The following is a 27,669-nucleotide window of genomic DNA, read 5'->3' on the forward strand; positions in this document are numbered from 1 at the left end:
GAGATCCCAGTTTGATTCCTGAGTCAGGAAAATCCCCTGGAGAAGGGATAGGCTACCCATTCCAGTATTCTCTGGCTTCCCTGGTGGCTCAGCTGGTAAAGAATCCACCTGCAATGGAGGAGACCTGGGTTCGATCCCTGGGTTGGGAAGATCCCCTGGAGGAGGGCATGGTAACTCACTCCAGTATTCTTACCTGGAAAATTCCCATGGACAAGAGGAGACTGGCGGGCTGAAGTTCATTGGGTCACAAAGAGTCAGACACAACTGAGCGACCAAGCAAAACCAAGACAGTGTGGTACTGGCTTAGGTCAGTAGTTTGGATTTTGGATGAAAAGGAATTTATCATAGTTAACAACACTTCTAAGAGAATTAACTTTAATAATAAAGGCTTACAATGGCAGGGGAAAAGCAGTTTAGCTTTTGAACTTTCTTTCTTTAAATGTCTTTGTACAGACTGTCCATCTTATGATCTAAGACCTAATTACACATAATGTACTATCTACTAAATTTCCCTGCGACTTCATCTTCTTAACTAGACTGTAAGTTCCTTGAAGTCAGGAGTCACAGGTAATTCTTTGGAAACTTTAGAGCTTCCCTATGGCATATGCTTGGCTGAAGGATTTAAAAATTTTGCTGAATGTACCAAAACATCAAAATTGCAATCAATATGTTTCCCTCAAAATCCAAGCTCATAAAAATGTAGAGGTATCTTATTCCTAAGATAAATGAAATAACTAAGGTGAGCCTACCCCGCTATCCAGTCACAGGTTCAAGGGGTCCAGCAGTTGTTGAGAACTGAGTCCCTAGGTCCTAACTGCAGCCTGGTGTCACCTGGTAGCAACTCACCACACTGGTTTAGACATCAGCATACTGGTTCTTAATGATGTAGCTGAGTGACACTTCCACAACAGTGGCAGTGATTCTGGAAAATCCCTTTAAGTTGATGCCTATTTTGCTGGACCAACTCGGGAAGACTGTGCAGAGAGAATACTGGAGGCGTGAAGGATCCACACCCACCTTACCCACACCCCCACTACTACTTCCCTCCACTGAAGCACCACTGTTAGGCAGAAGACTAAATTCATACCACAGCTGAATTTGCATCATCATGGGATTTTACTGTAACCTACTAGTAAGTAGTTCAGTTCAGTTCAGTCGTTCAGTCATGTCTGACTCTTTGCGACCCCATGGGCTGCAGCATACCAGGCTTCCCTGTCCATCACCAACTCTGGAGCTTGCTCAAACTCATGTCCATCGACTCGGTGATGCCATCCAACCATCTCATCCATAAGTAGTTGATGAAGTAATGATAAACCAATGATTAGCAATGACCCAAAATTGTTAACAATTACTGAACTGCTTTTCCTACCTGATGCACCAACAGCTCAGCCACTTCTACATGATTATTAAGGGCTGCCAGATGCAAGGCAGTATAACCATCATCTTTCTTCTCATCCACAATCCACGGTCTCGGTAATTTAGACAGTAAAACACGCATTGCGCTGAAAGGCAAATTTATATTTATTTGATATTTAGTTAAATATTTTATTATTTTCTTTAAAAAAATATTCAAAAGAAACTCTAAAGAGCAAATGAAAAGATTCCTCTTTAAAGAAAATTATGCCCTTAAGAGACAAACAGAAATTCAAAATTTCTAAATCTCAAATGCACAACAGCCCTTTGACATTTTAAGAGGTAAACAAATTATCACTGTTTGGAGAGTAGAATCAAAATAGAATGGGAGTGCTACAACAGGGAACATTCTGAAAGGGAAAAAAAACAAAGGTGAAATATACCCTAATAAGGACATAGTTTGAATTTGTGAAATCTCTTAGGTTCAATTAGAGTAGTATATATTAATGAAAATGTTAATGAAGAACAACCAGGTAACAAGAGTTAACTGGGGAAAACAGTGTTAATTAAGACAAATTTTATGTGGTTGGCAGATTATCATGAATTCTGCAGAGTTAAAAACCTGATAAATGTCATTTAGTAGTGCTAAATCTAATTGATATCGAAACACACAAAATGGTACTCAAATATTTAAAATTTAAATATGATAACCAAATATCTCCAAAGCAAAAAAAGAAAAAGAAAGTAAGTTATCCTAAACAGCACCAAAGATTAAACCATAAACCATTAAACCATATTAGATCAGGGGAACTAATTACTGAGAAACCCTGCTTTGTAAAGAAAAGGCTAGCCTACCCTCAAAAAGGAAAGTAAAATAAGAAGCAACTTTTCTTACCATTCATCAGTAACTTCTCCTAACAAAGGTTTTGTGTAGACAACTCATAATTAGGAAAAAATCTAAAAATAATTTTTTTTTAATTTTTGAAAAGTTTGGGGAAAATTTCCCTTAATATCTGTCCACTAATTTTTTTTTTAAAGACTGACTCCTGAGATAATGAACGTCTTCTATAAACAGTACTGGACTTGGCACAGACAACACTGATATATGTATTAGATATTGAATGTTCCCCCACACCTAAAAAAGTAAATGCAGAAAAGCTTTTAAAATTGTGTCAATAGAGTATAAAACGGCAAGAAGTTAACAGTAAGGTACATATTGGGATAGTTTTTCCTAAGGTGACACACAGGAGAGAAAAATCTGAAACAGAAATATCTTAAACGTATGGAGAAACAGTCTGAAGATGCAGAATAAGAATGCGTGTAAAAGAAACTGTTGAATCTCTAAAATAATGAAACTAAAGTGAAAGTGAAAGTGAAGTCGCTCAGTCGTGTCCGACTCTGCGACCCCATGGACTGTAGCCTACTAGGCTCCTCCGTCTATGGGATTTTCCAGGCAAGAATACTGGAGTGGGTTGCCATTTCCTTCTCCAGCAGATCTTCCCAACCCAGGGACTGAACCTGGGTCTCCGGCATTGTAGGCAGATGCTTTACCATCTGAGCCACCAGGGAAGTCTAACGTGATGCAGAACATGTTTCCTTAATGGCAGTGGTCCATGAATCCCACGTAGGAGTCCAAGACATCTGAGAACATGCTTTGGAGGATCCACGAATCTCTAAAATTGTACTCATATCTGGAAGTTTATAGCTTTTATCAGATTTTCAAACAGGTTAATGACCCAAGGCATATTGAGAATCAAAACTTAAAAGACAGCCTTCAGTGGTTGTTACTGAAGTTAAAATCACTGTCCATGAATGACAGACTTTTTTGGAAATCTGTGAAAGGCCAGGAACTATTCCCTCCCCAAAAAATGCACATAAAAATCTCTACATATAATTTTGAGGGAATCCAAGTTCCATTCACGGACCTCATACAAAGCTGAAGATTCTTGCTTTAGTTCATTTTCAGTAACTGTAAGGACTTTAAACTTCCCCATTCAGTGGATTAAAATAAATTTTAGAAATTATGTAAATTTTGACTCAAATTCTTAACGGGGAAAAGTATATGGTACAACAATATACTACCAAGTGTTTTTGGATTTGGCACAACCATGAAGCTAAAGTCATACATTATCTACTACCTTACACAGCTGACCTTGTGAGAAACAGAATCTATAGTTTCAAGACTCTTTTGGAGTGTTTTGAAGATACAAGTATTAAATCATGTGAAAAAGTTGTATTAAAGACAAAATGTAACCATTAAAAATAATAAGGTAAAGGTATGGGGGGGCGCTTTTTTAGGTTCTTATTGTGGTTGAGCCCCATGGTATTAGAGATGAATCACAGTAATTTTTGATTTCCCATAGAAATAGTGTTATATTGGCAAATAAGGTGAATACACCAGATAATAATTAAGTAAATAAACAAATGGATAATTACAGAAAAAGAGATTTGTAGAAGAGGCGATCCAGAAGACAAATCGGGGTAATACATAGATAGAAAAATCATCAGAACAGAATTATAAGTAAAAAGATTAAAATCATGTCTTTTTCTTTTTTTGGAAAATAACTATTGGTTAAAAAAGAGAGTGAAGAATTATTCTCTATGAAGTCTGGAAAAAGAATGAGAAAAATAATCTATTAGTGTATCACCAGCTTTATCTGTAGAAAAAGTTCTGTGACAAGAACCTCAGCACCCAAATTTACCCTCCGAAAGAATCAGGAGAATGCTGTCAGTTTTCAGTACATCATCATATGAAAAATAATTTGACATTCTTATTAATGTTAGTGTTAGTCATCTCTATGGGCCTATATGAAAAGAGTTCTGTAAGCACTAAAATGAGATAATGTAGGTAAAATGTTTTAGTATAATCTAAAGCTCTTCAATATAATAGTGTTATTACAATTCTAAGTTTATAGATCTATGAAGTACACAATACAAATTTCCCTTTTCCCCTTCCCAAGAATTCCTCCTGTATTCTTGATTTTGGTTATTCTTATTATCATTTAACCAGCCACCCAAGTCAGAAATATGGGAATCATTCTAGACCCTCTCCTCCCTTCTCACTCCTGCATTCAATTTGTTCTGCTGACTTTCCCTTTTAAAACTATACTATTATTTCCTAGGGGCCCTAATATCTTTTATATAGACTTTCATTACCTTTCCTCTGAACATCTGTAACAGCCACCTTCCAAATCTAGCCCTTATACCCCTTTCATACAAATCTATCCACTTCACAATTTTCATAAATTCAAAGTCATCAGCATTCAAATAAAAAAAGGCTCCCTTTCACATAACTAAATCTTTTTAAGATTGGTCTTGACAAAATTTATTCTGAAATATACTTTTTGTTTTAATATACTTTTAAAAGAATATAAGACTAAACCTACCTTATGATAACTGAATTATAACAAAATCAACTCCTGATCAAATGCTGTAAGTTCTGGAGAAATACTGCAGATAGCGCCAAATCAAAATTAATGTGAAAGTCAACAGCTAGCTAGAAGTGGTCAGATTAGTTTTTGGTTTTGCCATTTTTAAACAAACTTTTAGAAAATTGTGAAGACAGTACAGAGTTCCTCACCCCTACTGTTAATACTGTACATTAGGATGATACATTTGTGACCATTAAGGAACCAGTACTGACAGTTATTAACTAAAGACCATACTTCACTCCAATTTCCTTAGTTTTATTTAATGTACTCTTTCTGCTCCAGAATACCACATTACACTCAGTTGTCATGGCTCCTCAGGCTTCCTTTCACTATGACAGTTTCTTAGACTTTCCTTGTTTTTGATGATGTTGAAGAGTACTAATCAGTACTATATGTTGAGGAGTACTAATCAGTAATATAATGCTCCTTATTTGTAATTTGTCTGATGTTTTCTGATGATTACAACTGGGATTATGAATTTTGAGGAGGAGGTGTCAAAGACAGTGTCATTTCATCACATCAAGGGTGAACACTATCAACATGACTTATCTGTCAACGCTAACCATGACCATCTGGTTGAGGTAGCATCTGTCCGCTTTCTCCACTGTAGAGTTGCTCTTTTTCTCCCTTTCTCTACTACAGAATAATAATCTACATTCTTTGGAAGGAAGTCACTACAGGTGGCCTACTCTTAACAGGTGGAAAGTTATATTCCACTTCCTTGAAGATAGAGTATTCACATAAATGATCTGGAATTCTTCTATACTGGAAATTTGGGGTAGCTTAATTTTAAGAGTGACCTATAACCTTCTCATCTTAATTAGAAAGCTGCTAATTAATGTTAGTTCTTGATCTACTGCCTTCACAAAAAGCAAACAAAAACAACACAACACCTCAAGAAAAGTCAATCTTTGGGCCCAGCCTGCAGTATGAGCTAAGAGGAAGGAAAGAACAGTCTCTGGTCCCCTCCCCTTCATGTCCAGAGCAGTTCTGAATGGTCTGTCTCCTTTCCTCCTATGGGGCAGACAATCTGAGGACCCCACAATATAACCAACGAAGGTCAGCTGTTCCCCACAGCACCTTAGCTAATTAAGAGGATTCTGTTGTTATGCTGCAAGCACTAAGGCTCTTAGAGTTGCTGGGATAAGGGTGTCACCAGTTCGATAAATCAATAATTTTACTAAGCCAACAGACTCTCACTGGTGGAGCACTGTATGAGGTTTGAAGATCCTTTCCCCAACGTTCAAACACTCTTCTTTATTTCTCAATCTGGTTGTTTTCCAAAAGGTTAAGGACATGGATGGTTTAAGGATAAGATCTTACTACCAGTTAAGCAGGCATTTGTGAATAGTGCCAAAGAAGCATTAAGTTCCGGAACAACTAATAGTGGTGCCGAGCATAATCCTTGGCACATGGTAATACTCAAACGTTTGCTGAATGATGAACAAATGAGTTCTAAGAAGCAGAGGGGACAAGCAGCTGTCTGCACTGGTATGTAACAGTCAAATGGCAATGGCTCCATTTTTAGGACCTGCCATGCTTTGCAATCTCTCTTCAGAGATGGGCAACATTTTTCCAAACAAACCACAGTAGCTAAACTGAGGAGGCCTTACATATTAGTATTACTGAATGTAAAAAAAGACATTGAAATAATAGCACATATTAGGGGTTCAATAAATTCTTTCTACTGAACAATCCCCCGAATATAATTTAAGCATGTTAGTACAGAATCCATAAAGGAACCTGCTAAGAAAGTTGGTAAATCTCAAGCAGAAGTTCTGTAGGCCACGCTAAGAGCAGGTTAATATCTAACAGTTTGAACACATCTTTATTCAATACACACCCACCCCAATCTAAATGGATGGAGACAAGCATGCTATCTGTAATAATTATTTTAGCAAATGAATATGGACAGTTTTTATTTTCTTTCATCTATTTATAGGGATAAACAGACATGACTCAAATGTTAAATTTTTTTGGTGTGCTTAATTTTGTTCCCCACAAACTTTTTTTTTTTGACAGATACTGTAATTAAAAGGTTCATTAATTTAGCTTAAATTCATTAACCAGGAATTTGGTAATGCAGTAGAAATTAGCTCAAAATGACAGATATGCAATGATAATACAGGCTGCAGGAGGGTTGTACAGGTGAGGACTCGATCATTCTTAAAATAGGACAACCAAAATTATCTCTTCTACACTGTAAGCCAGGGAAGCCATTTTACTCATCTTTATACCCCCTTTGTGCACCTAGTATGAGGTGCTCAAAATTTAGTTGAATGGAACAAAGGAAGAAACAATCAAATGAACGGTCATTTTTCTGCGCATACGGGGGCCAAGAATGCTCAACATGCCACATTTCTGGTGTAGGTTCCAGTCCCCTGGAGTCCAGGCCCTAACTGCTTGCATTATTCTAAACCACAGCAGTGTCAGACACAGGGGTAAAGATCTAAGTCTGAAGCCACAGCACCTGGGCTCACATTCTGGTACCAGAAAACAAAAGGGCTGGTGACTTGAGCAGGGTACTTACCTTCTATGCCTCAGTTTCCTCATCTATAAAATGTGTAAAGAATCACAAGTGCTATTTCATAGGACTATTACGGGGACTTTAAAGGCCTTAGAAAAGTGCCTGTCCTTTCATACACTATGTGAGTGTTTGCTTGAGAGGTGGGAAAGGAGGACTTTCACTGCTACAAAATGGTCAGGAAATATGAGGTAGTTTAGAAATTTTAAAATTAACCTTTCTTGTACTCTGAGATGCAACATTTTCTCACAATTGTCCAAGATTACTTCAGTATCTAGGAAAGCTGGCTCTATAAAACTGCCCAAATATCTACAGAAGCATGCTTTATGTCACTGTTTTAAAACAGCCATTCAAAATAATTAAACTGCTATGTTATAAAAAATGCTAAAGACCAAAAAGATGTCAAGGACGAACTTCCCTTGTAGGAGAATGAGCTCAGAAAACTGAAAATGGTTTTTTTTTGGTTCTTAACTGAATCAATGGATGTGAGAGTTGGACTATAAAGAAAGCTGACCGCTGAAGAATTGATGCTTTTGAACTGTGGTGTTGGAGAAGACTCTTGAGAGTCCCTTGGACTGCAAGGAGATCCAACCAGTCCATCCTAAAGGAACTCAGTCCTGAATATTCATTGGAAGGACTGATGCTCAAGCTGAAACCCCAATAATTTGGCCACCTGATGAGAAGAACTGACTCATTGGAAAAGACCCTGATGCTGGGAAAGATTGAGGGCAGGAGGAGAAGGGGACGACAGAGGATGAGATGGTTGGATGGCATCACCAACTCAGTGGACATGAGTTTGAATAAACTCCAGGAGTTGGTGATGGACAGGGAAGCCTGGTGTGCTTGGGGTCCATGGAGTTGCAAAGAGTCGCACACGACTTAACGACTGAACTGAACTGAATCAATACTTAAGAGGCTATATATGAATTAAGAACAAGGTATAGTTGGTTTCTCCTAGGCATTCTTAGGTTTGTTAGATCTTAAATTGTACTGCCATTTGTTTGCAGAATTTGATGTTAAATTTTTTTTTCTCCTTGGTTAAAAAAATAAATCTCAATATTAAAATTTATGGTGATATGCTAGTAAAGTTTAGAACAAAGGTATTTTCCCCCTACAACATGCGTTATGTGACAAAGTTACAGAAGGGCTTCCCTGGTGGCTCAGCAGTTTTAAAGAATTCATCTGCAATACAGGAGACACGGGTTCGATCCCTGGGTTAGGAAGATCCCCTGGAGAAGGAAATGGCAACCTACTCCAGTATACTTGCCCAAGAAATCCCATGAACAGAGAAGCCTGACAGGCTACAATCCACTGGGTGACAAAAGTTGGACTTTGTGACTGAACAGCAACAAGTTACAGAAAGGTTAATGACTATGTTGAATCTGTAACAAAGTGTGAAATGATCATGCCTAAATGCTATTTCGAAAAGTAAAGCAGAACAGCAATGTAGAAAGGAGAAAAAAACCACTTCACACTTGAAAATAAAGTAGAATTTAATTAATGCATTACAATAGTTATATAACTATAGTTTCAATAGAAAAGTAACACAATTACTAAAAAGCATTCCAGACCCTGTTTCTCACCTAAGCACTACTAAAAAATTTATTAAAACTGACACTGAATTAAAAGTTTTTTTAATTTAAAAGTTTTAAGTAGCGTTTCCAAGATTTCATTTACACATTCCTCCTTTCCTCCTGAGTGATCTCTTCACCTTCAATACACTGGTTCTACTTACCCTTTCTATGTATTTTTCCATTCAATTATTATTTATTAAATTTAAAAAGAATGTGTAGCAACGACGAGCCCTAAAGGTAACACTACAAAATCCCTTCAGGCCTTGAGCTATGTAAAATATCATTATCCTGCTTTTTTTTTCTTTGTTTACTGATTTAAAAAAAAAAAAAACAGGTTATGAAATATATTTTGGCAGCAGGGGGACTTTACTTGTCCCATATCTGTCCAAAGACCATCTTGCTACTAGCCAGGGTAATATTTTTTCTCTTTCCTTTTTTCGCTGCAGTGCTTCTAAGTATAGTGGCAGCCGCATCAGGCTTTCCTAGCCTCAGCGCAAGCTCAGTATAAATCTGGGATGTGTAAGTGGAAACATGAGAGACCGCTTTATTTGGCAGTGCTTTGAAAAAAAAAAAAATGCAGGACAAATGGCAAGGCAGTGTTTGGACCGCAGGATGAATAATCAATAGGCAGAGAGCAAGATAGAGGCTTCCTCAGCTTTTGGATCGACAATCGACAGCTGAGAGACTATTTTTTGCTATGGTTGACTAAATATGGTCAGGGAAGAGAGAGGCACAAGAGAGGCTGTTTGCCTGGGAGTGCATGTTTCAAATGCTTAGCTGCCTATAAAGCTGTAACAGTTCAGCCTGTGGCCACTGAGGGAAGAATATAAGTTAACCTCTGTAGTGACCATGTGGAAGTCCTGACCTTGCTTGCAGACTTGACCTCTGGATATGACAAGGTAGCTTCAATACAGATCTACCATCTAATCCTGGCAACTAAAAACAAACAAACAAAAATTCCACAGCAAGAAAGATGCAGAACATTTCCTGAGAAGTCAGAAGACCCCAATGTCCTCTGGTGGGCAAAGGAAACAGGGTGAATGTTTACAGTTATTTGGTGGGGGGGGAGTGAGGTGTGTTTTGGTTTTTGCTGGGTTTGTGTGTGTGTGTGCGTGTGTCTTTTTTAGATTGTAAAAGTAACCTCCTCTGCAACTTTTTCCCCATTTCTGAAGCATTCCATCTGAGCAATTAGTGAGGTGCATTTTCTTGGCCGTTGAAGCAACCTTTCCCGGTTGCTTCACTTTCTATACACCAGAGACAAGGTACTCATATTCATGCAATACCAGTAATAGGACATTCCAAATCAAATGGCCAACGCTGACTCAATTTTATTAAAGTTTTTTTTTTTTTTTTCCCTTAAGCATAAGGGAAGGCAGAGGGAAAAGATGGCTGATATACTTTGTTTGTTCACTTGTTTTCCAAATTTATATTAAAAGGTGGGGTCCTGTGTTCACTGGTAACTTCCCCTTTACTTCCCCTGGCTCATGAAAAGAAGCGCTGATTCAGCAAACAGAGTGAAGAGCCGATCAAGATGAGATGGCTGCTACTGGCGTGACTCTGGGTCATTCTTTCTCTCCCTGCTCATGACACTAAGCTTACAGGTAACAAACACAGCACCACAGGGCTGTACTTTAATGGAGGTTTACGGTTTTCTGCATGCTTACCTACTGTCGACTCAATACCTGCTTTTATTGTTAAATTCTACCTGGGCATAGCCGTTTTTTCACAGTTCAAGCAGAGACCTTATGCAGCGTAAAAAGGAATGCTGTTCAAATATCATGACAGATGACTCAATGTCAAACCTGTACAAGTCCATTCCTGTCTTTTACATTATTAAAGAGTCAGTCTTTACTGTTTCAGATTAAGTGCTGATTCTGTATCCCTAGGAAATGGCCACCTGCCTTCAGAGCAGGTTAAAAACTATTAACTCTTTCAAGGTTTAGTCAACCAAGAAACTTGGGAGATCACAAAATGGTTTTTAGTGCTTCCTCTGATAGCTGGGCACAAAATTAAACCAGAATATGGATGGTGAAACTCAAATGCTGCATTGCTGAAACTGCTGTAGTACTGGACCATCTCCTGCTACGTGGTCCTCTGCGCTCTATGAGCTACAGTCACTTCTTACAACGGGCTTCAGGAATTCTACTTTCCGTGTCTTTTATTACCCCTCCTCTCTCAGATCTGAAATTTTCTTATGGTCTTATAAATTAACTTCTTAATGCCACAATAATAAAAGGCAACTTTCATGCTAAAGGACGAAGCTAAAACCCAACTGCTCACTAGCTAATACCTTTCATTTCTTTTAAGTGTGACTTTGGAAAACTTGACTGTTCTGGTACTTATCCTTCCTATTAAAAAAAAAAAATCAAAGTATCAGAACAACTCAACTCACCAAAATTAGATATTAATTCCTCTATCTAAATTTATATTTAACCCAGACAGGACCACCATACTGCGAAAATCAGGTAAGTAACTAATAAGAAAGGAACAACACAGAGGTTTTCAAATGATCATGAGTTCTTATCTGTGACCTTTAAAACAAAACTAACAAAAAAAATAATCATTAAAAAAAAAATTCAGTTCATTCATACTCTAAAAAGATCCAGTTTTTCTCCTTGTTTTTTCAACTTTAGAGTCAACATCAGAAGTAGTACTAATTGGTTAATTATTAAGTCTTTAATAAGATATCTAGCTGGTAAAAAGAACATGCACCAAATTAATTACTGTCTACTTGTAGGTTCTAGAAGCAAACTAAAAAATAAGAAGAAATTTGCTCTGAAGACTATGAAGAAATACTAGGCTGATCTTACCAATTTCTGAAATACACTCTGTAAATCCCCACTGATTCAATGGATATCTCTCAAAAAGAACCAAACCAGGACAAAGTTCAACAGATAACTGGTCAATGTTTAGAAGTGTATGTCTACCAAGAACAAGGAACCATAAACGGCACTAATGCCATGCCTCAGGTAAATCTGTTATGAAGTTTAGTCTCTGATATTCTCTGCAAATGACCTACCATTGCTCTCCATCAGTAAGCTGAAAGTTTTACTAAAAAATGGGAAAATAAAACATGTCATGTTTTTACAGCTAACAACTTAGTAATACCTACTCAGAGTACATACTTCTTTATGTACCCATATGAACATACAATGCTATGGAATGTAAAGAAGTATGTATTTTTGGTAGGCAATAAACCACCATGAGGAAACTAGACTGCAGCTATGTGAATGACCTTCATATGTTCAATTGACCTATGAAAGAGATGACCTTTGGCAATACTAACACCAGAAAATGTACCTACTACTTTCAGATGGAAACTAACTGTTGCTGATTTATATATCATGAGGAAAAAAGTTCTACTGAAGTAGATTTAAAATTAACATGGAATTCCTTTTAAATCTTTTAAGTTTAAAGCATACTACATTTTACATTTTTAAATTAAGTACTCACATGATTAAAATTTGAATACAAAAGAGAAAACAGAGATACTAGTACAAAGAAATGATACACATGACCCATTTTCTGTCTCCACAATTTAATTTTAATGTATCATATTAGTAGGGCTGACATTTAACAAAAGCTGACTTCATTTGGATTTCAACAGCTATTCTTCATATTTTGATATGAAGAATAATTATAATTAACAACATAATTTAATTATAATTTAACAATATTAGAAGAATTCCTGAAGCAAGTTTCGGTGTTTTAAGTTTTCTTTCTGAAAGCTACAGACATAGCTATAATTTTTAAAGACTATCTTTCAAGTAAAATTCTACTCTCAAAGAAGAAAAAGTGGTCCCTGTCCTTCTCCCTAATCCAGTTTCCACTTTCAATGCTATGTAAGTATTTAGTTTAAATCAAGACATACAATTTATTCAAGAAAAATGATAAAATTCTGGGAGATAGGTATAAGTCAATAAGGCACATTGGTCACAGACTGCCAAATATTAAAATAAATTAACTTATTATCTATACTATCCTTGAATTTGCTTTCTCCAAAGAGGGCACATAAAATGAAACACTACAATCATGAAACCAATTTACACAGAAAGAATAACCATCTTTTATTGGTACTAGGCATACACTTCAATTTTTTATAAACATGATAGCCTACTGTTTATAGTATGCTAGAGATATTAAAATACATTTTACATTTTACGTGAAATGTATTTTGTACAATATATACTTATATAGATAAATATTATAAATGATAAAGCTCTTAGCAACAATTTATAAGTAGTACCTATTTTAAGCTACTATAATAGATTTGGAAAATAAATATTAATATTCATATATTCTAATAATTTCTTTTGATTAGAGTATTCAGACATATGTCATCACATGTCTAAACTTTTTGTCACAGTTGAATAGAAATGGTCATAAGGTTATTCATGAATTGTTAATTTTCTGTTTAATAAGACAACTAGATAATTGTCAAAAGGTGATTTTCATTTAATCAGCAGATTAAAAAGGAGAGAATGACTTACATATAAGCATAGAAGTTATAGAATATTTATTGGAAATTAAAGTTCATTAATTTTAAAATTTTACATTTTCAAAGAAAAAAAAAATCAGTTCAAAGCTTAACTCACTCAAGAATAGACCTTCTTCCTGACTATCCACAAAAAGGATGGCAAAGCTTCATATTCCATTCATTAAGTTTAACTATACATGCCCTAAACATCAAAAACTGACAATATACACCTCAAAAGTAGAGGTTCCTCTATGAAACTATTCAAAGGGTATTACTTTATCTATGTTTTATAGTAAGCAATTATATTCACCATTCTATGGGTATAAAAGTTTCTAATAATTATTTTAAAACATTCCAGCAACTAAGAATCTTGTTGCTACAATATTAAGAGCTTCCAAACCTTAGAAAATGACAGTATCTATTATTCATTTGAAAAAGTATAATTATACACTGATTCTAATGCTTACAAGTTAAACTTAACATATCTAAGAGTATTTTCAATCACTCTAAAATGTCACATCTATCACTTAGATCAGCTGTTCATTTTTAACTGAGTACATATTAAACTCTGGGCATCTGCTGACACTGGTGTAACTCAAACATTTCAACTGTCTCTCTGACAGGGATAACAGATGCTGACATTATCAAATGCTGTACTATTTTTTTTTTCCCCCCTGGCCTCTCTTGCCCCGATATGGCCAGTATATGAAACTGAACTGCCATCCAAAGCACACTTGAGCAACTGGATCTGCTAAACAGCTCCCATATAACTAGTAAAAATAGAAGTCAGTTTTATTGCTATCTTCAGCACTTAAGTCCAGGCAATTTAACACCTGTTTCTTTTCTATTAGAATAAATGATGGAAATAATTGTAGTTACATGAATTTCACCAGCAGCATGATACCCTTCAGCCAACAGATGTGGGATATACTTAATACTAGAAGTGTTTGAATATTGCCTGAATTAGTGTTGACCTTCTCCCAGTTTGGTTCAAAACACATAACTATTTTTTTACTAATATTTCAGTGAGAGCACTTACCTTACAGGCAAACTCTAACTGTTCAAAGTTTTATTTTAAAAAGGTATTTTCAGAAGACATCCCTTCTCAATACTGAAATTCCCTTATAACAAAAACTTGCTGTACTGAGTTTTAGCGGTAATTTTCATACTCAAATTCATGATTATTCCTAACCACAATGTATTATTAAGCAGATAATGAGAAGTAACCAGGCAATCTGTACCCGAGATGACAGAGAATTCAGTCAAGGAACTAGACTTTTAAGAGAGTTCAATTATTAACCTATGGTTAGTAACACTACATAAGCAAAAAGAAAGAAAAATAAGCTATCATGCAAGGCAGTTCCTTCAACACAAGTCTAAGCAATACACTGAATACACGTGTGATCTATTTATAAACCAAAGGGTACCAGAGGTACTTTTCTTAAGGCCATTCATCCTTCCCTCCCTGTCAGCAACCTGCTGTTAGTCTTTAAGCATTATGCTAAAAAAAGAAGTGGCGGTAGAAAAGTGTGACTGACTAGCAGTATTCCTCCCTAACCTATTTCACCTGCTTATTTGGTTTACGGCTCAAAGATAAATAGAAAACATTACTCTGATACACATCAAGGTCTATATGCTCTTTTTAAATGGTGCTGGTTTTGAAACAGGTCACTGTCTATATTTAAGAACTCACCAAAGTGTTAAAAAAAAATAAAGGTGTACATTGATAACTCCTTAATGCACTAACAATGTGCTAAAGGGTAAAGACTTCTGCACAACTAGAGTGGGAAACAGCAGGAGAAGTGCCTTCAGAAAATAAAGTTTTACAATTCATGGCTGAAATACTGATGTGAGATTCTCTTAACATTTGAGGAAGGATCATAATTTAAAATTCAAAATAAAAAAAATTTAACTGTTTTAGGTCCCCAGCTAGCAGCACGGCAATGCTTTGCTAGAGCTGGTAAAATGGAACCAAATCGCCTCTTCAATGGATTTGGTCCCCTTCAACCAGCTGTAGCTATGCATTGATTACTACAGGACAGCCAGCATTTTCATTTATCATTATCAATTACATGTCAACTAATTTCAACTTATTTATTCAAATTATGGTTTAAGTCAAATAATTTGTAACTGTTAATTCTACTTGAAAGAGCTATAGTAGTATATGATGTTAATAAACAGTTTTATGAAAAACTGTGTGAATGATGTAAGGCTTTCAAATAAAATTATTTTATTCATTTATGGTCTCTGTATTAAATTTCTTGTCCTTCAGAAAAGAAATGATATTGAAATGCAGACTGTGCCACAAAATTTTTAAAAAAACAAAACTTCTTTCAAAGGAAGAAAATATCTGAGAAGGTCACCTGAAACCGTAACAGGAATGCCACAGTGTGGACATGCACAATTTTAAATTAAAGAAAAGTATAACATTAAATGGGTTTTCCTGGTGGCTCAGCTGGTAAAGAATCCACCTGCAATGAGGGAGACCTGGGTTCGAATGGGTTGGGAAGATTCCCCAGAGAAGGGGAAAAGCTACCCACTCCAGTATTCTGGCCTGGAGAATTCCATGGACTGTATAGTCCATGGCGTCACAAAGAGTCGAACACAACTGAGTGACTTTCACTTCACTTCACTTCATAACATTATATAAAACAAAACTCCAGAAATGCCGAGTCACCACCCTTCATGTGATTAGCAATTAACTGACTGCTATTTATCAGAACATTGATAGGTAAGGTGGAAGAGGAGACAATGTAACTGTAGAGCCTTTGGCGGACAGACTTAAATGTAATTCTTCTGATACTGAACCAAAAAACTTTAATCCTCAAAAGAGGGACAAAATACTAAGCATTGCTACCTTTTACTTATATAGATATTTCAACTCTCCAAACCTGTTTCCTCAATTGTAAAATGAGAAGACCTTTTTTCTCTTAATTCTGAGTTTAAATGGTTCCTTCTGTCTTACGACATCACTGGTTAGTACCAGGAAAGAAAAGTCAATTTTAAGAATAAGAAATCTGATATAAAAAAAAAAAAACCTCAAAATAACCCAGTTTACAATTACAACAAATAAATAACTTGCAACATCTTCTCATATTCTTTCATGTTCAATTAAAATCATCCTTTATCTGACAATCTACAGTCACAACTGCATAAAATGTCTTAAGCAAATAGGAATAAAGAAATCATATACCTTTAACTAAAGCACCACTTTGTTGTAGAATCAAAGTGTTTATTTTTTTCTCTTTTTTTTATGTCACCTGACATCAATTATCTGGTTGGAGGAGTCACTGTTACAAATTTCCAGAGGAATTCTCAAGAATTAAAGAAACAGAAGTAGTATTTTTCCCCCTCCTTGGTTTAACATTATTAAATATACTAGCCTGCTCTCAATGTGCTCAATAAAGTTAAACAATTCAAAATATTTAAAAGTTACTCATCTCCTAAACACTTTAGTTTTTAATCTACCTTAAACTTTATAACTTAAAAATATTATATAACCTAAATTAAATTCCCTCAAGAAAATCTTTTTGTCAATTCTAACTTGAAATACTTGCTCTGTATGAACTCCTGACAATTTCTCTATAGAATTTTTATTTTAATCGATTATACACTCTTGTGATATCTAACACTGTCCTGTCAAATTAAGACTAACATGTATTGAGTCCTCACCTACAGTCAAGGCATTATGGGAGATACACAAATATTTGTGCCCAAAATTTTAACAGAAAGAAACATAAAAATGCACATACTAAGGGACAGCACAAAGAAGATAACTGCAGAAAACAGGAACACAGAACAAGGAAGTATAGGGCAAACGGAAAATAATTTCAAAGATGAAATCTAAGACCTCAGGGAGAAAGTCAGTTAAGGGCATCTTAAAGAAAGAAAATGTTAAATCAGTGAAGGAAAAGAGCAGAAACTTTTAGGGAGAGAGAGTAGTACAGTATAGCTGAAAGTCAAGGTGGGCAGAGAGATTTTAATTAGTGGGAGATAAACTTAAAAGATAGGCTCATGACACAGAAATCAGCTTGGTGTATTGGTATACTCTTGGTTAAATCATTCACTGTCCATGTGTTCTAGCCTTACCTCACATACAGCCCATAATACAGAGGAAATAATATAAGGCAGCTAAGATCAAATGACTCTAAATTCAAATAGACCATGCTCAAGTTCCAGCTGTTTCACTGGGCAGCTGCATGACCTTGAATACAAGTATTGATAAACTTCATTTCTGTATAAGCTTCATATTCTTCATCTATAAAATGAGGGTATTAACACCTGCTTCCTGCTTCAAAAAGCTGTTCAAGGGATTAAATGAGATAATGCATGTCAACTACTTGCATGTGGTAAATCTATCACCACCACCTTTTATTTGAAAGGCAGGGAACACATAATACTATTTTCTCTCCTTTACAATATCAACATTAAATATTTGGTGTGTTCAAATATTTAAAATCTGAAAAAACAAATCAAGACATAACCTAAAATATGGCCATTTATTTCATCCTAGATTATATATCTATTGTTACAGTACCAATAGCCAACTTCAATAAACTTCTTTTGTTCTCTGTGCTCACCCTCTAGTGGTGATCTTAAGAAGCTAAAAAAAACAGCAAAAAATTATTGTAAAAGGAAACATCTTGTAAAAATGCAATATGGAACCAAAGAATAAGAAATTATAGTGTCTACAATTAATAATATTGCATTGTATATTTGAAAGCTGCTGAGCAAATAGATCTTAGAAGTTCTTATCATAAGAAAAAAATTCAGAACTATGCATGGTGATGGATGTTAACTAGACATACTGTGGCAATCACGTCACAATATATACAAATATCAAATCACTATTTTTAATACATGATATTAATATAATAAAGTGAAGTGAAATGAATGAAGGTCACTTAGTCATGTCTGACTCTTTGCGACCCCATGGACTACACAATCCGTGGTATCCTCTAGGCCAGAATACTGGAGTGGGTAGCCGTTCCCTTCTACAGGGGATCTTCCCAACCTAGGGATCAAACCCAGGTCTCCCACATTGCAGGCGCATTCTTTACTAGCTGAGCCACGAGGGAAGCCACAAGGGACATTAATATAGTATCATATGTCAATTACATCTCAAATTTTTTTAAATTTTTAAATTATCAAAATAAACTTCCAAGTAAATATCTTCCTCAGTCAATACACGTGGCTTGATTCAACTATAAACACAAGACATCTAATGAAGAATTTTCTTTTTTTTAAAGAGTTTATTTTTTATTATTATTATTACTATTACTGTAATTATTATTTTGGGGCCTCAACACGAGGTAGTTCCCCAACCAGGACCTGAACCCAGGCTCTTAGCAGTTAGAGCAGAGAGTACTAACCACTAGATCCCTGGGGAATTCCCCAGAATTTTCCAAAATGCTTCTCAAGGTAAAGTTGTTTCAAAAAATTCATTCACAGAAAGTTCTTCATTAAGCAAAGCTAAGCAATTTTCTTTTCTGTGAGACTCTGCAGATCCTTTATGAATTTTATGACTTCCCAAAAGTCTTTCTCAAACTTCGCCAACAAGCACTTTTTTCAGTAGACCATTTATTACCCTAACAATGGTTAGAAGACATCTGTACTAGAAGTTCATAGTTAATTATATTATTAATAAAAAATTAGGTAACTTAAAAGTTTTTAGTCAAAAGTTTAAAAAAAAATTACTGTGCAAACAGACAACTTGGAATAAAAGAAAAAAAAAAACAGATAACATGAGGTTTTGGTAAGAGGACGCTTGAGAATGATCTTGAAGACACATAAATCTCCAGGTGGAATGCATTTTAATTAAACCTTTAGAATACAAGTATTCCTGATATTTTATACCCATATTTAACATAAATCTAAATAGTCATTTCATGATACTTGTATTAGTTTAACAAAAAAAAATATATAAAACTAATCTATTAAAGGCATAATTTCCTCAGATTTTAAAACAATTTAAAGTATTAAAATAAGCCAAAATCACTTCCTTATAAGCATCAGAAAAAGGGAGCCCGCAACAGAAACCTATTTTTAACTGCATAGGAAATAGTAAAAGGTGACATCTTTACCTGGGGTTTCCTCTCAGTGCAGCATGGTGCAGAGCATTAAACCCATTGTTGTTCGTAATGGTAACATCTGCTCCAGCTTCTAGAAGAACTGCCAGGATGTCATCACGTTTCTTACTTATTGCATCATGAAGAGGAGTATCGCCTTCCGAATCCTTTTTTTTTTTTTTTTCAAAGTTTTAAGAGATTTTCATTAGCTCTTCTTCAATTAATTATTATATGTAAAGTTAATTCTTATAATGATCTACTAAGCAAAGAAAAACAGAAGCCATATCCAACAACCAGTAGTAATAAAACATGCTGTGTGTTAAATTTCAAAATGCAGGCAAGAAATACTAGCCTCACTACAGTAAAGAAATTTCTAGTCAATCTAGATGGACAATACAATAAACATGCTAGAGTTTTCCAAAGAAAATAAAAGCAAGGAAGTATCCTCAAATACAATCAAAATTTTAATGAGACAGAAAGCTGACCCCCCCACCCAACTCATTAGCTTACAATGGGCCTCTATACCACACTCCTACCATTAACAGTTACACCCTAAAATTCCATATCTATTATAAAATCAATCCTAAAACTCCATATATATTTTCTAAATCAGAAAATCTTCCAAGACTAGATTAAGGACTAGACCAACGATCTAGGATAAACTAAGTTACAATTAAAATAATCTAGACTCCTCTGAAGTAACTATTATGAATTGCTAAAGCTCACTGTCATGGTCCATAAAGTTAAATCAACTCCTAGCTGATATTTTTACAAGTCCCCATCACCAACTCCCCCATACAAAATCAATTTACTGACACTTTCTTAACAAAGGCTTTTCTAAGAAGGAATAGCTGCCAATTTTATGGATACCTTTGGAATCATTCACTATGATCATACAGAAAGGACTGATAGCAAAGGAATGCTTGCCACAGAAACTAGTATTGCCATTTAAAAGAATCCTGGAAATACCTGCACAATATAATTCTTTAACAGTTTTACCTGAAGACTGGGATGACAGCCAAAGTCCAGTAACGTCTTCACCACCTGAAGGTGACCTTTATTGACAGCAATGTGAAGCGGTGTCTGCCTGCGCTTGTTTCTGGCGTTCAGATCAGCGCTGCCTCGGTGCAGCACTTCTATAACAGCTCCCTCATCTCCAAAAGCGGCATGGTGAACCGCTCTATCACCATCTTTATCCTAAACAGCAGCATTAAGTCTCAGTCAGGGAATGTTTCAGAAAGAAAAAAAAAGTGACGCTACTATAATAATTCATCAAGAACCAGATTAATGTAAGAAAAGGAAACAGAATGGAGCCAACAAGATAACTAGAAATTCATTTGACTAGGGATTAGCTCCAAAGATAAATTATGACCTGGATCATTATATCATGCACACACATACTAGACCAACAGTTAGATCAGAAGTAGTCTGATTCTTCAGTACTCCTAAATTATCAGCCATGATGGTAAGCCAACATTAGAAACATGTTAGATCACAACTATATGAAGTTTTTTCATCCAAAAAAATCTTACACAGACTTCTTAATAACATAGAAATTATACTAACCATTGAGTAATTTTTAAAAAAGAAGGAAGAATGCCAAAGAGTATGATCTCAACCAGCTTTAAGGGGGAGAAATACACCCTCATGTTAACACTGGTTATCTCTAGCTGATGAGCATACACTTTTCTATATATTCAAGAACAGAAAAAAGTTATTAAGCACTTCATTTAAAGATAAAAATGAAACACAAACAAGTGTAATTCTATACATACAAACTGCCAAAACTATTTTTGAGGGATCCAGTAGGTATGCCTCACCTAATGTTGGCGTATTTATGAGGAGAGGAGAGGTAGAAATTGCTTAAGTGTTTCTCAAATGTAAGAGACTGCTTTTTTAAAAAAAATGCTTATATTGAACCATAAAGATAATATATATAGTCCATACCAAAAAGAGTCTCATTGTTAGATGCAGATGGAAAAGGATATTATAAGGGTACTGCTTTACTCCATACGTATCTCAAATATTAACACCCAGAAGTAAGCAGACTCTCAGACTTTCTCCAACCCACGGTAGCCCTTGATGGACTCTAGTTTTTGCAAGTGGCTTGAAAATCCATATTGCACTTGGGCTTATCGGAACTACTTTCCAAAGATAATGCAGATAAATATCGTCATAGCTAAATACATTTTTAAAAAATGAACACAACAGTTGCTGAATTCAAAATAGTTTTTGGTCTTTGCATATTTTCTCAAATAGATACTATAAGTAAAACTGCTCAAGCAGGAGTCCACAATGGCTTGACAACCATTCTTAAAAGGCCAGGAAACCATAATTCAGAACCTCTCCTTTACTAATATTCCAGCAGTACAAGTTAGGAGTTTTTTTCACTTCTCAACCTTAAGCCGAAAGGAACCAGCAAACTACCACAGGAAAGATTAAGGATTCAACTCTTGTGCCTCTGAGCAGTATTATATCTAAAATTCCAGGAAAAAAAAAGCTTCTTACCAAAAAAAAAAAAAAAAAATATATATATATATATATATGTTTGTGTATATATTGTTAACTTCTCAAGTAACACATTTCAGTATTTCAGAATTTTAGATTTAAGATCTTCCTAACTTCCAGCCTAGATTCATTTTCTGTTATAATTTTTAAGCCTATCTAGTGGTACTCCTTCCATTAAAATGAGAACATCAATCCACTGACACTCACTGAATAAAGATAGGAACTATTTATGAAATGTACCATATATTGATGACTGTTGGAGAACTGCTACAAAAACAAAAATGCAGGTTCCATCAACAATTTGCTTATGTTAAATAAAAAAACTTAAAAATTACAACCCAAATATATATGTCAAAGGAAAATACATAAGGAAAATATAAAGATTTTGGAAAATACATACACACATAAGAAAACAACAATTAATTTCCAGATTTTTAGTCTAAATTAGAAAACCTCACTTGCACAAAGACCGTAGCTTTCAGGTTTTATTGCTTTCTTCCGAATTTATCTTACGTATTTCAAAAGGCTTCAAACAACGAGATATTTATTCTGTCTCTGATACTGCCACCAAACAAGTTGTTGAGGCCCAGCACAACAGCTCACTTCCAAAAGTTGATCTAAAGAGACCTGCAAAGGGGCCTCAAATTAAATCTAACAGTGAACTTGTTCCTTTCTACCCTCTTCCTCCCCTTCGCCTCCTCCTAACCTCTAAAACCTGCTCTTGCTCACCCTCCCCTCTACTGGCTGATAAAACCACAGGCTGTGCTGTCAACACATCCAGGACCCATCAGTCATGCTCATCTACTTCCTTTTGCTGAACCCCTACAAGCACGCACCAAATTTGATGGCTTTCACTCTTTAGTTTAGGCTCTATTCTCTCTTGTCCAATTCTACATCTAAGTGATTCAGGCCTTCTTTTATTCTCATTCACCTGACCTACTGCCATAGCTCACCCAGCCTTCTTATTCCAATCTATTTTTCATACAAAAAACAATTTTCTCTATAAAACACAAAATTTATGTTTAAAATTCTTTTATGTAACTCTATAAAGAACATTAAAGCCTACTTCTGTGGACCATTCCAGACTCATCTGCTGCCGTCTTCCCTCACACATAAAACTAACTCAACCAACTGACTTGACCCCATATGTTCACGTGCTGCTCTCAGACTTCAATGCTCTTGTTCATTATGTTATTGGCTCGAAAACACGCATTCTTTAAAACCCAGTTCAGGCAACTCTTCTCTTATGAAACTGCCCCTGACTCACAAAATTAGTTTAACTCTAATTTCTAATTTATTTTCAGAAATTATGTCAACTATTTTATTATTCTCAAATATAATAAGTAACATCACACCTCATCTTATTTTCTGTAAAACTCATTCAATTAATCAAGATGCTGCTAACCTGATCATACTTAAACCTAAACAGACTATGTGGATATGGTATATTCTGGTGTGTTCGTTCAATCATTCATTCAGTAATCATGGACTAGGCGCCCACTATGAACTCAGTGCTGTTCTGGACATAGAGATATAACAACAGGCAAGACAAAATTCCTGTCCTCCATTGCCACTCTAGTGGGATAAAGAGAATATTAAAAATGAAATATGTAAATAAAATGTAAATGTTTGGTAGGAGGAAATGCCAAGGAGAAAATATAGCCGGGAAGAAAGACAAGACAGCCAAGCGATGGCCCCTCCCAGGGAAGGTGTGAGTAAATAGTTGAGAGAAGTGAGAGAAAGCCCTGAAGACATCTGGGGAAGAGAAGTGCGAGGAGACAGCACAGTGGCAGCAGGAAGGATGAAAGTTGTGTGAATTCTGGATAAATTTCACAGAGCCAATGGGATTTAGTCATATTCCGAATAAGGAGTCTGGGGAAAAAAGAGGAGTCAGTGGCAATTCTTAAGACCCAACCTGTGCAACTAAATAAAGGTGCTAAAACTATGATATGGCCCCTTTAAAAATCTGAACTTTTTTGTTTGGGCAATTTCAGGTTGCACTCTGCCTTCCTGCAAAAGGCACCCTAAGGACTGTTTTCTGGGTCTTATATGAATAAATCAGATCTTTTCATGTTTTTAACAGTGTCAGTATTTTGGGGGAGGGGGAGTGTGTAGGGAAAGGGAAGTGGAAAAGCCTCTAGCCACAACCTGAACTAACATGGATCCCTAGGAAACCATGTATGCTAATTCCTAGAGTCATTCTAGAGGTTATTATTCTGAGTCCTGATCTGTTTTCCAAAAAAGAATTTCCTTGAATTGACTAGTCAATTATGATCTACCTAGACAGCATATTAAAAAGCAGAGATACTACTTTGTCAACAAAGGTCCATCTAGTCAAGGCTATGGTTTTTCCAGTGGTCATGTATGGATGTGAGAGTTGGACTGTGAAGAAAGCTGAGCGCCGAAAAATTGATGCTTTTGAACTGTGGTGTTGGAGAAGACTCTTGAGAGTCCCTTGGACTGCAAGGAGATCCAACAGGTCCATCCTAAAGGAGATCAGTCCTAGGTGTTCATTGGAAAGACTGACGCTGAAGCTGAAACTCCAATACTTTGGCCACTTGATGCAAAGAGTTGACTCATTAGAAAAAGACCCTGATGCTGGAAGGGATTAGGGGTAGGAGGAGAAGGGGACAACAGAGGATGAGATGGCTTAATGGCATCACCGACTTGATGAACATGAGCTTGAGTAGACTCCAGAAGTTGGTGATGGACAGGGAGGCCTGGCGTGCTGCGATTCATGGGGTCGAAAAGAGTTGGACATGACTGAGAGACTGAACTGAAAATCTACTTGCCCGTTCCTTTGCAGATTACAGTTAAATACAATGTTTTCTACAGTTTTGTTTTCATTAACCGGATAAACAGAATCAGATAGAAATAGCATCTGGGATTTGTTCATTGTTTTTGTTTTTTTTGAGAAACTGCTAGCCTTCACTGAAAAGAAAAGTGAAAGTGAAGTTGCTCAGTCGTTATCTGACTCTTTGCGACCCCATGGACTGTAGACTACACCAAGCTACTCTGTCCGTAGGATTCTCCAGGCAAGAACACTGGATTAGGTTGCCATTTCCTTCTCCAAACTTTCACTAGTTGGAGAGAAATGTTTAATAAGAACACAGATAATAATGAAACCTTAAATTTCCATGGTGTTCTATATTATAAGTGGTATCTTGTTTCCCTTACTCAACTCCCCACCCCTTCAAATTATTATCATAGATGATGAAACAGAAAGTTAAACCAATTAAACTTTTTGCCCAATATTATTTTAGACAGCAACAATACCATTCAAACTTGGGTTTTTTGACAAAGTCTAGTATTATTCCCTACTATTAATATTCTCCTTTCATTAGTCTTAAATAATAAAACCACTTAAAATTTGCTGATATCATCAGTATGTATTTGTACTATATTTGAAAAACTTATTGTAAAGAACTCACTTTTTAAAACTGGGCTTCCATTCAATCCTCCACAACTTTACTTATTATATTCATCAGTAGGAAAAAAAAAAATACTGAGTCCTTGGAGGATGAAAAATGAGCCCACCCAAATCGACATACCTAAGATCTCACAGTCCTCGGTGCCTCTACCTACACACTAAGAAGGAAACAGAATGTAACCCTACTGTATTCAGTAGGTCATACATGGAGACAACCAACTTTCCAAAATGGCTCTGAGTTTTCCCTAAGAAAAAGAAATAGGGAAAAAATGTAACCTTATCACATATTTGAAAGGTATAATATACAGCAAATAATTTAGCTTTCTAACAGCTTAAATCAACGAAAAAATCTGAAATAGTCATCTATACTAGGGGCCAGCAAACTTTTCTGTGAAGGGCCAGAAAGTAAATATAAGTTTTACAAGCTATATGATCTTTTATCACAACTACTCAGTTTTGCAGCTGGAGCACAAAAGCAGACTACACAATAAAATAAATGAATGACTGAGTTGTGTTCCAATAATACTTTTAAAAAGAAATGAAGGGCTGGACCTGGCCTTCGGGCTATAGATTGCAATCTGTGAGCTATACTATCCTGAGCTCACTTCTTGATGCAGAAGAATAAAATTAAAGGATGCAGAATGAGATTCCCACAGAACAAAATATACTATTCTCTTTATTCTTCAGCTAACTTCAAACTTTTAATAAAATTGGATTTAAAAAAATCATTATTAAATTATTGTGTCTAGGTGTGTTAAAGGTATAATAAAGGTTTTAAGAGAAGAGCACTTAATCTTCTAGGATACATACTAAAACTATTTACAGATGAAATAATATGATATCTGGATTTGCTTCAAAATAATTCAGTGGAGGAAATGAGAGTTAAGAGGGTACTGATAAGACAGACTTGGCCAAAAAAAAAAAAAGACAGACTTGGCCAGAAAAAATAACTCAAGTGGAAAAATGAGTACACAGGATTCATTAGACTATTCTATTTTTACAATTGTTTAAAATTCCCAATAATAATTAATTTACAAACAGATCGATCAATTTACAAATGATGAATCACAATTTTAAGTGCCTTTGAAAAATTAACATTTTCTCCCTCTTTTAAACCAGGATTTCCAGTCAGCATTGCTGACATTTTAGACTGGATAATTCTTTGCTGTGGGAACTGCCCTGTACATTCGAGGATGTTTAGCAGCATCCTCAGTTTCTATCCATTACACGCCTGTCAGTCGCCTGCTCCCCACCAAACAGTTGTGACAATCAAAAATGTCTCCACAAAACGTCCCCTGTGGGACAGAAATGCCCCCCAATTAAGAATCACTGTTTTAAGTAAATTATATTGCTATTTATAACAATGTTGAATCTCACATTCTAGAAATATGAAACTTTGCTGAACTTTTGCTTTATTCTTAGGCAATGAATTATATTTACATTTCAACCCAGTTTTTAAATGTAGTTTTCTACCCACTGGGAAACTGTGTTATTAACTTAATCAGATGTGTAAATACCCCTTTTTCACACTATCTCTACAAATTACATCTGCCTACAATGGTTTTTAAAACAGAAAATGCCCAGAATGAAAATACAAGAGGTGGTATGGTAGAAGGCCACACATATCTGTATAGTAACAGATGGAGTTTCCAAATTGAATGATGTTATTTACAAACTACTGACCTCGCCCCAACTCTAGTCTTACGTGGAGAGTAATAACTGTTTTGCTTATTTGAGTTCAATTAAGAAAGAAAAAAAAAAAGAAAGAAAGAAAGAAAGAAAAAAACCCTACTCTTGAAAAATAGTGCCAACTTCATTCCCAGCCCCCAGCTGCACCCCTACTCCACGCAACCTCTCATGTGAACAAGTCTATGGACAGTCTCACTTTGTAAGGTTTAGTAATGCTGAATCAGAAAGTATAGGTTTTTTTAGAAAACCAGACAAAAAAATTTTTGGTTTTTAAAGCCTCTCAGCTTATTTCCTTTAATCAGAAGAGTCTGGGGAATTCCTTGGTGGTCTAGTGGTTACTACTCGGCACTTTCACTGCCATTGCCCAGGTTCAATCCCTGGTCAGGAAACTAAGACCCTGCAAGCTCCAAGGCATGGCCAAAAAAAAAAGGTCAGAAGGCTTGTAATATTTTAGTTTGTAGTTTCTGGATTCATTAAATTAAAAAATGGGATGTTCAAAATGTAATATTTACAAAATATTACATTATACTAAGTCTATCTTGCATCACCAAAAAAAAAAAAAAAAATCCTTGTAACATATACTGGGCTCCTAAATTCACAACCAAGAAAGATGTG

General features: G+C 35.6%; 1 protein-coding gene and 1 long non-coding RNA gene across 2 annotated transcripts in view; one reads left to right on the top strand and one right to left on the bottom strand.

The window, feature by feature from the left end:
- The window catches only part of MIB1 (MIB E3 ubiquitin protein ligase 1), a 97,176-nt gene that overhangs the window by 23,859 nt on the left and 45,648 nt on the right, over nt 1-27,669 (bottom strand). The window contains exons 11-13 of the mRNA XM_043444356.1: nt 20,427-20,624; nt 19,443-19,594; nt 1,370-1,502 (exon numbers count right to left, since the gene is read on the bottom strand). Of these exons, the coding sequence (XP_043300291.1) occupies nt 1,370-1,502; nt 19,443-19,594; nt 20,427-20,624 (483 nt within the window). The remainder of the gene's footprint in view (nt 1-1,369; nt 1,503-19,442; nt 19,595-20,426; nt 20,625-27,669) is intronic.
- Nucleotides 9,603-15,673, top strand: LOC122425758. Its single transcript, XR_006264990.1, has 4 exons — nt 9,603-9,918; nt 10,375-10,483; nt 11,620-11,851; nt 15,632-15,673. It is a non-coding gene; the product is annotated as an uncharacterized LOC122425758 (long non-coding RNA).

The sequence above is a fragment of the Cervus canadensis genome, chromosome 23 (genome assembly GCF_019320065.1).
Source record: "Cervus canadensis isolate Bull #8, Minnesota chromosome 23, ASM1932006v1, whole genome shotgun sequence".
Taxonomy (NCBI): Eukaryota; Metazoa; Chordata; class Mammalia; order Artiodactyla; family Cervidae; genus Cervus; species Cervus canadensis.